Source organism: Neophocaena asiaeorientalis, unplaced genomic scaffold (assembly GCF_003031525.2).
Source record: "Neophocaena asiaeorientalis asiaeorientalis breed wild unplaced genomic scaffold, Neophocaena_asiaeorientalis_V1.1 scaffold547, whole genome shotgun sequence".
NCBI classification, from domain to species: Eukaryota; Metazoa; Chordata; class Mammalia; order Artiodactyla; family Phocoenidae; genus Neophocaena; species Neophocaena asiaeorientalis.
Genome location: NW_020185330.1, coordinates 940,311 through 952,899, shown reverse-complemented (window position 1 = coordinate 952,899; position 12,589 = coordinate 940,311). Strand labels below are relative to the sequence as shown.

The 12,589-nt window shown below is 39.8% G+C and overlaps 1 protein-coding gene across 3 annotated transcripts in view; it reads right to left on the bottom strand.

Moving 5' to 3' along the window:
* The window catches only part of GNG2 (G protein subunit gamma 2), a 131,389-nt gene that overhangs the window by 59,846 nt on the left and 58,954 nt on the right, over positions 1-12,589 (bottom strand). Inside the window, exon 3 of one of the 3 annotated variants that reach the window (XM_024734728.1) lies at positions 7,554-7,626. The exons of the other annotated variants lie outside the window; for them this stretch is intronic. Coding sequence (XP_024590496.1) covers positions 7,554-7,569 — 16 coding nt within the window. The 5' untranslated portion in view covers positions 7,570-7,626. The remainder of the gene's footprint in view (positions 1-7,553; positions 7,627-12,589) is intronic. 3 annotated transcript variants of the gene reach the window in all.

Here is a 12,589-nt window from a genome sequence, read left to right as displayed (position 1 = left end):
GGACTGACTATTCACTCAGATAGAGTTATCTTACCAAATGGAACCGCTAATAGTCAGGGGGGACAAAAAATGAGAAGGCCAGCACAGCCCAGGCAGGAGGGAAGACTCTTCTCTTCATTAAAAGCCCAAGAAAAGGAATCATTGAAGTACGTTTGGCAGCCTGCCCCAATTCAGACACTCATTATCTGCCCCAACTGGCTGCCTCTTTCTGACTGGAGAAGAGCTTATGAAAGGTGCCCACACATTGGGTTATTGATTGGGCCATGAGTGAAATGAATGAGCCTGCAAATAAAGAAATAGAAACATCTGGCACCTATATCCAAGTGTTTTCTCAAACTGATTACTGTCTTTTGGTGACTTTAATACCTAGACTATTATAAATGTTAGTCTATTTTTTATTGACTTAATAATAGTTGGTGAAGGATAACAAAAGTAATCTTTCAAAAAATTAGAAATCTCTGACAGGGAGCAGCATTGGCGCCACCATGCTCCTGTGTCAATGGTCATTTTGGGTCGGTCATGTGCTAGGACATGAAACTTTGGCCTACATTTCTGCCCACTGCACCCCCTCCCCCAAATTAGTCCAAAGCTCACTCTAGAGACAGATATAAACCCTCTGTTGTTTTCCTAACTTAAGGATCTACTCTTGCCTGTAATTTCTATGATTTGTTTAGAAGGGAAGAGATGGGACATTGTTAAAAGTTAAGATCTAAAATCCACTATTTTGCTTTGCTCTTCATGACTTTTCTCTAAATAAACTTAAGTGCGTCTCGGTGAAGCAGGGAGTTAGAAGCAAACATAATGTCAAATCGAGTGATTTCAGAAGATTTGGAAGACAGCAAAACAAGCCAGTGCCAAGAACAGATTTGAGAGCTCACTAAATACTAACAGATCGCTTTTTAAAAAATGGACATTTTCATTCCTTAAATCTCTGTTCTTCTCAAATCCTTATTCAACTTTGAAAACAGAAGCACAACTGGTCACTTCCTTGGAGACTTTCCCTTTCTGGCTCTACTCTGTCCTCACCTCTCCAAGTATATTTAAGGCTTCAATGTCAAGTCTTGAAGAAGAGAACTTGAGCACCAGGTCCCCAAGAAGGGCACGTCCTCTGGTTTTCAGAGGAGCAGACTGCGAGAGCTTCCTGTCTTCTGCACTTGGTCTGCAATGGCTATGCCATCGGTTGGGAGGAAGTACAGGGAGACACAGAATCTATCCAGTTCTATAGTTACACTACCGCCATTCGGTGGGACCTTCTGCCCTATACGAACTGGTCAAGTTTCTTAAACACTCGGCCTCAGTTTTGTCAACTGTAAAATGGTAATATTAAAGTATCTAGTTCTTCGGGTTGCTGTGAGGTTAAAATAAGATGAGTCATGCATGCACCGTGCTGGAATAGTGCCCCATACATAGTACATGCTTAGAAACCGCTGTATGTGATGAGGAGGATGACCACCAGGGAGGAGACACAGGCTGCACCAGACAAGAGCATTGCTTATTTTGAAAGCTAAGTGGGACCAGTGTTGACCTATTGGCACTTTGGGCAGATCCTCGCTTTGAGAAATACTATGCTTAGAACTCCACAGTCTTTGTCTTGGGGGCTGCCTAACAACTGAAGATAAATGTCATCTATGGACTTTTTCCTTTAGAGCAACTTGGGTCATCAGGGGCTGTTTTGACCTCAAGTTCCCTGTGCTGAACCACACAGCAGAACTCTGTTCTGACATTTACTCACCTCTTTCTTCTTCCTTCTCTCCCCTGACCTGTGATACTTTCAAATACTGAAATCCTTCACTGAAGTAATGCTGTCGGTCTGATCTTCCTAGATGTCTACTGGGAGGGCCAAAAACTTAGTTCCGCTTTCTCCTGTTAGAGGAAAAACCCCGAACGAACTTTTTGGCCAACGCAATACTTCAAAATTACCTCTCCCGACACCATTCTTCTTCATCTGCTGACTGATACATTAGTAAAATGCATTATTAAGCATGATAATGTGCCACTAATCTCAACTAAAATGATTCGGAGGGATGACATATTTACTTTATCATTTACTAGAGGTCTTCCATGTACATTATGTCATTTGGACTCCATAGCTGTTCTCTGATGGCAAAGCAGGTGCTATCATGCCTATTTTCATTTAGGAAACTGGGGCACAAGTGAATGAACTGATTTGCTCTAGTCCACAAAATTATTAAGTGACCGTACATTAGGAACTCACGGCTTCTGATTTGGTCTGTGAAGCTAATCAGAACAGAAAGCCAGCTGTTTAAAGTAATTCAACTTAGCAAAACTAAGATGTGAAGGACCAACAGCGTAAATCAAGAGACATATGCTTTTAAAAAGAGAGACCTGAAAAGGCTACTGAATTTACAATTACAGAATGAAGGTAGGGGTGGGGGATTTAACTATCTTTGATCAGAGAATCTTTCTGATTTTTGCTGCCCAGTGTCTCAGGGTATCTGCTGAGGCTGAGAGAGGAGAGGAAATCTGTGCCCCTAGGGAATCTGAGCCTTTCCTTCCACAAGCAAGGGTTACATCCCATTTTTGTCTTAAATCCATATCCATTTTGCATTATATTCCATGTTTAATGTAAAATTTTTCAAAATAAGAAAGAGTGAAACTTTTACCATATTAATCCTGGTACATGGTGCATTCTCCATTTATAAAGATGCTATGAAATTCATTTAGAGTCCCACATACAAATTTCTTTTCATTTAAATCTAAATCATATATACATAATATATAAATATATTTTAAATATTTGCATATTTATATTATAAAATTTATATAAAATTTATATAAAATATAAAATATATTTATATATTTTAAATATGTATACAAAATATATATATTTACCAATTCAGAATGGAAAAATGAAAATGTGTATACATATGTATTGTATATGCATGGGGAAAACTGAAACTAACCATTTGATTTCACAGCTTCAAAAAAAAGTTGTGCATCACTAAACCGACCCTCTCTTTACCTCCACAGCTCCGATTCAAGGTGCGGACTGTGTGATGACTTCTATGTAATTCTAAGCTAAGACCAGAGACCGAGAGGGAACTCTCAGAATAGCTCCGCCTCTCCGTGGGCACCACCCTGATGGTTGCAACAGGAAACGCCGCAGGCTGGCTTACCAGGGTACCACTTTGCAGGCCTGTCACAGAAAGAAACCTTAGGTTCCAACCATTTTCTACTTAATGCCTATTATTTTCTCTGCTCAGTTGTTATTTTTAAGTAAGGGCATTTTGTGAAAGATAAAACCACCCTGTACATGGCAAACCATAAAGAAAGTTATTTGGTAGAAAGGACCGCCCTGCTCAGGAAATGTGCTTGGGTCTGTTTAAAGGCAGAGCTGGTGGCTCTGGGTGACCTGGGAGAGCGTCTGCAGGGCCACGAGCACCCTTTCCTCCCCCTCCCCCTCTCCTCCCCCTCGCAGCCTTGGATGGAAATCAGCACTTGCAGCCTGTGACTGGGCTCCATTGAGCTGTCCCACCCGCGGCTGCTCAGGAAGCACAGACCAGCAAACAGAATGAAAGGGGCCTTTATAAACAGGAGCTGGTTATTTCTTAAGCAGACTCCCACATAAAGACATTTTTGTTTCTTACTCTTTAGGAAAAACTGAGCTCCTTCTGAACAGTTTTTGGAGAGGGAGGAGAAACCAAAGATGGGGAGAGGCTCCACGGAGATGCTACACGACTGGGGACGACAGAGGGGCAGTGGGAAGCAGCAGAGACTTTTCTGAGTAAAGGGTCCCAGGTTTGGTGGATGATTGGGAGTGAGGTCTGGCTGTGTGCTCAGGGCTAAAAGGTGTTGGCTCTCACAACCACTTGGGGTCTTCTCCCCCAGAAAGGGATCGATCTACGCAAGGACCATTTAGAAGGAATTCTAGTGCCCTGGTCTCCAGAAAAATGTCAGGGAACTATGTTTTCTCTAAGTAGACTTAATTTCTTTTCTCTTTTTTCTCCTTTTCTTTTTATCTAAAAAGCTATATATATTTTTTTCTTGCCACGCCACGCGGCATGCGCGATCTTAGTTCCCAACCAGGGATGGAACCTGTGCCCCCTACAGTGGAAGCGTGCAATCGTAACCACCGGACCTCCCCGGAAGTCTTTTAAAAGCTACATTTTATATTTTGCAAGATTCACAAACAATTTTCTTCCCATCATACTATCCTAGTTTGTCTCTCTTTTACTAAAGAAGCATAATCTTCTAAACTATTTGAGATATTCCCACAATCTAAGGAGTATGTAGGAAGAGGCTAGAGTTGTACAGTTTGACTTATTTGGCTGTCACATGATTATACACACAGCACACAGGAAAAAAAAAAAAGAAGAAGATATAAAGTAAAGTCTCAATTTATTCTTTACTAATTAAACATTTAATAAAAATTCAGGTACCAACTGAATCCAGGGAGTACCATTTATGAAGAAAGTGCTAAGGAAACTACTACAAAGAAAAAATGACAGGGTTTTAGAGATTTGGATGCATGAAGGAATGAAGAGAAAATGAAGCTGCAATTCTTCATTAGCTTCATTAAAACAGAGTCTCTGAAAAAAAAAAAAAAAACAGAGTCTCTGCAATAGACAGACGTTAATGCTTATAATATTTTAATAAATTTTTTCATGATTTCAAAACTCCTTCCCAAGTTTAATTTATGAGGTCTCATTATGTTGCTTAAAAAGAACAAAAACTCATTGCCTTAAGAGAATCCACATCTCAGCACCTTTTGTCACGGCATTTATCTCTGCTGCTTTGTGGTCCTGGCTGCAGGTGTGAGAGCATTATGAAGTAAGCACTAGTTTCATATCCTGTACACACACCTCATACCCAGAGGCTTAATTACTTGCCTATGTCTTAAGGAAGAGGAGAGTCCCTGTAGGTATCCAATAGAGCATTCTATGGTTGTAGCTCCTCTTCCAGCAATAAGAATTTGCCCCTTTAAACCATGCTGAAACAAAGGGAAGTGTGATAGGAATTGTGGAAATGTAAATCTTGGTTCCTACACACTGTTCTGTTTATATGTTCGCGCCAGTGTCTTGAGCATTCTGCCTCTATTGGAGTCCCATCCTTTAAGGAGGTAACTTCCTTTCAGAGGATATTAATAACAGTAACACTTAAGTACTTACTATGAGGCAGGCAGTGTTTTAAGTTCTTTAATTCATTGAATTCTCACAATACTATGAGGTGGGTACTAATACTATCCTCCATTTTACATTTTTGGAAATGAATGCGCAGAGAAGTTAAGAAGCTTACTCTAGGTCATGCAGCCAGTAGGTGACAGAGCTTACAATCTGGTTTCAGAGTCTATACTTTTTATCACTATACTATACAGTCCTTCAGGACTTTGGATCTAAAAGGACCTCAGAAATCATCTCATTTCAATTCTCTCATTTTATAGAAGAAAGAATGAGAGTCAATGAAGTTAGAAGACTCATCTTGGGACATACAGCAAGTTCTTGGCAAAGTCCAGAGTAGAACCAACATCACTCTAATCCTAATGAAATATGTAAATATTGTCCTCTTCTCTCCCCACCCTCCTCTGTGACCCTTAGAAGAATTCAGGTCTTCCTGAGGATATCGGTACTCTTCTCAAGATTCCACATTGCCTTCCATGTTTCCATGACCCCAATGATTGCAATTTATCAGGCCTCTGTAAATTCATTATATTTTGGTTAAGAAAGATCAATATTGGCAGTAACACAGGAAAAATTCATGGTTGGGGCATTCTTGTTATCGTTCATTGTCTAAAAAGGATGAAAGGGAAGGAGAGACTAAGAACCATTCAATGGAGACTATTCTAAGAGCTCAAAATCCCTAATGTTCACCTGGACCCTTCCATTTATAAGTTCTATCCAAAGTAAGTCTTCCTACTGTATCTCAAGGCAGCCTGTTCCTATCCTTCCGAATACTTCTGTATAATAATTTGTAAATATATATATATAGTTGTGTGTTTACTTCCTGTCTCCCCAGCTAGACTGTAAGCTCAATGAGGACAGGGGCCATATCTTTTTTATTTGCCTATAAATATCTAGAACCTGGTACATAATAGGTGTTCAATTAATATTTGTTAAATGAACTCACATCAAAAATTCAACAACACAGTGTTAAAAGATAATCTTAGGCTGCTCCATATTTTGCCTAATGAACATCTATGCTTCAGTGCCCATTACCTTTACACAGTCAATGGACCATATCCATTACCAGGGCAGAACATGTTCTAACAGCCAAAGTCTCAAGCAGTAGAAGCCTAGTTGGCTTACAAATCTACCTTTCATTCAGGGTCCAGGAACCCACTGAGTGGGGCTGGCTATACTGTCAAACCTCAATTATCAAACTAAGTAGAAGGAAAAAACAGTCTAAAACATCTAAATTATGGGATATATTGGGACGAAATGTACAGCTGACCCTTGAACAGCTCGGGGGTGGGGGCACCACCCCTCCTCGCAGTTGAAAAATCCAAGTATAACTTATAGTCACCCCTCCATATACATGGTATCCACTGCTCCGAATCCGAGGATTCAACCAACTACGGATCGTGTAGTACGGTATTATTTACTATCGAAAAGAATCTGTTTATAAGTGGACCCATGCAGTTTCAGTCCGCATTGTTCAAGGGTCAACTGTATTACTTTTAAGTGCCAGGGTAACTTAAAGTACGTGAGCAGAGTTTTCTGCTAGATGCTTCTCTGAAGACCTGCTTAAAAGACCACATAAGCGGGCTTCCCTGGTGGCGCAGTGGTTGAGAATCTGCCTGCTAATGCAGGGGACACGGGTTCAAGCCCTGGTCTGGGAGGATCCCACGTGCCGCGGAGCAGCTGGGCCCGTGAGCCACAACTACTGAGCCTGCGCGTCTGGAGCCTGTGCTCCGCAACAAGAGAGGCCGCGATAGTGAAGGCCCGCGCACCACGATGAAGAGTGGCCCCCGCTCGCCGCAACTAGAGAAAGCCCTCGCACAGAAACGAAGACCCAACACAGCAAAATTAATTAATTAATTAATAAACTCCTACCCACAACATCTTCTTTAAAAGAAAAAAAAAAAAGACCACATAAAATAATTTGAGTTTGGTATGTTCATTCTTTATATGTAAAGGGCTATTTCAAAAGACCTTAAGGATCTTCAAAAACAAGTTATTCTTTTACTATTTTAAATATTACTCTCACAAGCTTGTTTACACATTACTGCATTATAATCACTTGCATTATTATCCACAAAGAAGAGGTTTGCTAAGTAAAATTAAATGTCAATCCAGTCACTACCTGAAACAAAACAAACTGGGAATTAATAGAATTGAAATTAACAAAGCTTTTACTCTAGCTGAATTATAAAAAGTTTTCTAACTTCTATTTTCTTAATGATGATATATAAAAATGTCTCCAAAAAATAACACCTTGTCTTTTGACACTTTCAAAATGAAGAAAACAGATTCAAACCAGTAGCATTAATTTTGTGCCTAAGTAACTAATCTGCTTTAGTTTCTGTGCTATAGCTGAATCCAAGTAAAAGCTGTCTTATTTTTGTGCTATATATGTTAGTGCATTTATTTACTTACTTATTTTGAAAAGCATAAATTATTGGCAAGAGAGACTGCAAAACACAAGGTGAAGTGCTCTCTCATGGTGACCCTGTCAAAGATGAAGAGTTGCTCTTTTTAGAAAATACCTCTGATTTGCTGTACAGCAGAAACTAACACAACATTGTAAAGCAACTATACTCCAATAAAAATTAATTTAAAAATTTTTTTAAAAATATACCTTTCCGTAAGTTGGGATTAGTTATTTTAAAAATTTAGATTCAACCCTTAGCCTTATCTCATCCAGGTGAAACTGAAAAATCCACTCTCCTTTTAAAATGAAGATAAAAGTCAACTTTGTATTTTTAAAAGTGCTCTCTCTTGGGACTAATGTCTACATAGGAACCATGGCCGAAAACTGCTCTGTGCAGTGCAGAGACAGTGCAGCTCTTTATCAACGTGCATGACTATATCTCCATGACGTGGCTAAATCTTATTAGGTCTCAACCTTGGCAGCTGCCTTTGACGCTGTCAAATAAATAGGCTTTGGGGATCGTTCCTATCCCACTGTCTCCCGCTGTTTTCCCCCATCACTTCTGGTTCATTACCCTGTAGCTTCAGTCTTTTTCCCTTTTCTGGAGAGAAAAGTGGGGCTTGTTTTTCATTTTTAATATAATATAGCGTGTCTGATGATTAATAAATGATCAAAGAGGGTTCCCTTTTCTCTCTCCAGCATTTGTACCACAATGTTCATTGCAGCACTATTTACAATAGCCAGGACGTGGAAGCAACCTAAGTGTCCATTGACAGATGAATGGATAAAGAAGATGTGGCACATGCATACAATGGAATATTACTCAGCCATAAAAAGAAACGAAATTGAGTTATTTGTAGTGAGGTGGATGGACCTAGAGTCTGTCATATAGAATGAAGTAAGTCAGAAAGATGAAAACAGATATACCTTATGCTAACACATATATGTGGAATCTAAAAAAAAACAGATTCTGATGAACCTAGGGGCAGGACAGGAATAAAGACGCAGACATAGAGAATGGACTTGAGGACACGGGGAGGGGGAAGGGGAAGCTGGGATGAAGTGAGAGAGTGACATGGACATACATACACTACCAAATGTAAAATAGCCAGTGGGAAGCAGCTGAATAACACAGGGAGATCAGCTGGGTGCTTTGTGACCACCTAGAGGGATGGGATAGGGAGGGTGGGGGGGAGACGGAAGAGGGAGGGGATATAGGGATATATGTATATGTATAGCTGATTCACTTTGTTATACAGCAGAAACTAACAGAACATTGTAAAACAACTATACTCCAATAAAAATTAATTTAAAAAATTTTAAAAATTAAGAAAAAATACCTTTCAGTAAGTTGGGATGGATAGATGTTTTAAAAATTTAGATTCAACCCATAGCCTCATCTCATCCAGGTGAAACTGAAAAATCTGCAATTATACTCCAATAAAGATGTTAATAACTAAATAAATAAAGAGTCAGATTTACTTTTGTGATTGAAATAAACATGTCTAAATAGCTCAATGGTATGGTTTTTATTTTTGTTTTAAAGCCTGATTTTTACTTTCAGGGAACAAGAAAACACCCTTGATTAATCCTAGCTATCTTTAATTAGAGGACATCAGTATGTGCAGGATTTATACCATTTGCCGGATATTAAGTAATAAAAAGACATGGCTCTAATAAATGGGGCACCAGGTTAAGTTTCTGGCTCTAACCCCCTAGAGGATGTTGAATCCTGCAGGAAGATTCCAGAGGAGATTGCAGTACGAAGGAAACCAATCACATCATTGCCGTCTGACAAATGGGATGCAATTTTCTTGTGTTTTCTTCCTGGGGCTTAGCAAGGACATCTATGGAAAAATCACCCCTTCTCCGTCACGTCCTTCCTGGCAGTGGTTGGGTTTTGCTGGGAAGTGTTTTACTGCTGGTATTTTGACTCCAGAGCATTTGGGGACTGTTTTCACTTTTTTTTTTTCCTTTTCACCGTGCCTCACGGCATATGGGATCTTAGTCCCCCTACCAGGGATCAAACCCATGCCCCCTGCAGTCTTAACCACTGGACCGCCAGGAAAGTCCCAGGACTGTTTTCACTTTGGATGGAAGAAATTTCAGAAAGGCGATATCATTTTGAAAGGGAGAGGGATCGGCTGAAGTTGCACTCACATGCCTAAGGACTACCAAAGGTTTAGGGAAAGTCTGTTAGGCCAAGTCTTCCCTAGCCCGTCCCTCCTCCTTTCCAGCTACCAGCTGCTTTTTGATTTTTAGAAAATACCTTTGTATAAGTTGGGATGGATAGATATTTTAAAAATCTGCCTTACTTTCGGCAGACTCTGCCCACCTGGTACCCAAGCAGCCCTGGACAAACCTAGCAGTGTATATAAAATCAGATCTCCAGCAATGGGTAAGGTCTGACATAGATTTTGCTTCTTAAGCCTTATGGCCAGGGAACTGGGGAACACCTGGGCACCCAGGTAATGTTCCCTGCATCCTGCCCATTTAGTTGGGCATTCTGCCAGGCCTCAACCCCCGATGGCCAGACCTTCCTTCCTGAATATTAATAAATGCTATTAGAAGGCAGCATCGAAGCTGGCAGATGAAACCCTGACTCTATTCACTACCTGACATCCTCTGTCCATCACACGGCACCTGGGATACTTACACCAACCCGAGTGTGATCCCAGGCACCCTGCGTTGTCCCCACTGCCCTGCAGGCAGCTGGGTCTCCCTGGGTCGCACTCTTCTGCTCCTGGCTTCCTCCCCTCTTACCGACCACCGCTGACGCCGCACCAGCTAACAAATTCTGTTCTCCCAGGAGAATGTGTTTAATTTCATTAATTTCCATTTCTTTTTTTTTTTTTCAGAATTATTTTGGTGGTGAAATTTAAGTACTTTAAGATGTTATAACATTGGTATCCTAGAGACTGAAATATGAAATAACAGCACAAAATAGGTCCTTGTGGGAAGCCAATGTGCAAACTTTCCCACCATGTTCTGCCATTGCTGCACTATTCTCAACCACTCCATACATCTTCAGGGGGCAATTAATGGAGATGTTCCAGCACCCACTCAATCTCTGTATTTTCTTCTGGCTAAAATAACACTAGATCTAAAACATGGCTTTCTATCTAAAATTAGCCCTTGGTTAGACACTATCAGCTACCACTCAACACAAGGAACTTTCATACAGAAATAAAATGATTACGTAGATAGAACAATGCCTGATTTTGTTAACTGAATCAATCATTCTTTACTCATTTGGTGCCTACTCTATGTAGTATGTTGTAAAGTAAGGGACAAAGAAACAAGAAGAGGTCCTGTTCTCAAGGAATTTATCTTTGAGGTTGACTTTTATAACAGTCCCACTATATCCTTTGTATTTCTAATGCCTCCCTCTCTGAAAAACGACAGTAATTCTAGGTTATTCTTACAATAAATATTGTTGTCACTTGTCACCTACTGTCACACTCCCAGGAGAATGAAAAAGCCCAAAGGTGGTATTCTGCAGTGTGTTTCTACCTGAGGAAAGAGTATACTATTTATTTCCAAAGTTCTAAGTACATGACCTTTAATTTACATATGTAGGCAAAAATGATTATTCCATGCTAAGTACGTGCACATTTCAAAGAACTAATTCAGAGCAATGCTACTTTTTTAAAAAAATAGCATTTTGTCACAAAACATTTTAGAAAAACATCATTTTTTTTGTTCAGGAGAAATTATTTTAAGGGCCTAACATTCATAGAAGAAGTTTTGTTTTTTTTTTTTTCAATAGAAGGTCACTTTAATCTTACTGGGGAAAGGTGTTGGCAAGGATTGGGGTTTGCTTGAAGGGTGGTGTGAGGCCCACCGCATACTGACGAGTCTACTACAGAAGAGAACAGGCAGCTGTTAATATATCATATTTACCCATTTCCCCCTAATTTTCCATTTATCCCAAGTTTAATTTGTTTTCCTGCTGCTTCTCTAAATCCTCCCATATCCTGAGAGCAGCTTAGGTATCTTTTATGAATTAATTTATGCTCTTTGTTCTTTTCATTTTATTTGAGGCAGTAACAGTTTACAAGGAACAAAACACATTATATTATAAATCAGTCATAATTATTACACTCAAACACTTCCTTTTCTCTCATTAATGGAACAAAGGCACATTAAGATAGAACATAAATTTCTCTACCAAAATTTGCCATTCTTATCCATAAGCTAGTTAATGGCCTCGATAGGGCTCTTTTCCTGTAAGGGTGATGCCCTTATTCTAAGAAAAGAACAAAGAGGAAAGGAAGCATAGGGAACAGATAATTGAACTGATTAATATACTCAATTTCTAAACATGGCCAAAGTTTCTGAATAGCAGAGGCACAACGGTGAGTACTTTGGGTTACATCCTTTTCTGACAAGGTAAAAGCAAAGCAAACTCACAAGTAGAAAGAAATGCCCCTGAAGTTAAACCCAAGGGGGAAATCATGAAGTGGCAGGCTCTTTGGCCCCTCTTGATGGCAGAGGGCAAGGCAGTAAGCCACAACAGGAAGCCATGTATATCTTTTCTCCATTTCCCCTGTCTTATTGAAAGAGCTCCCCATCATATTATCTTCAGGTTTCTTCCAAGACTTATGAATATGTGAGTGACTCAGGTCAATATTAAAGATCTATTCGAACCTGTATTACACTTTAAAAAAAAACAACACATCGTTCAAATAAAGTGTGATCAAGCTAACTAGCCCATGGGAATCTGTCCAACAAGTTTCATTGGCCAAGAGTAACATCTCTCTCTGTTCCTGGACCCACCAGATCATGGCTGCAAAGGAATTCCCTTAAACTCCTTCAGTTAGGTATTTCACTTACAAATGAATGAATGAATTAGTGGTAAGCACCCAAAGTACATTACGCACGTGCTGTCTTTAAAGCTTTAACTAGATAAAAACTGAGGCCATCTCATTACTCTCAGATAGTGTTGCATGGGGCTTAGCACCCGAGATGATTTACCAAACTTCCTGTCAAAACAGTTTCCATTTATTCTAATTTCTTCTTCACTCTGCACCCTTAGCAG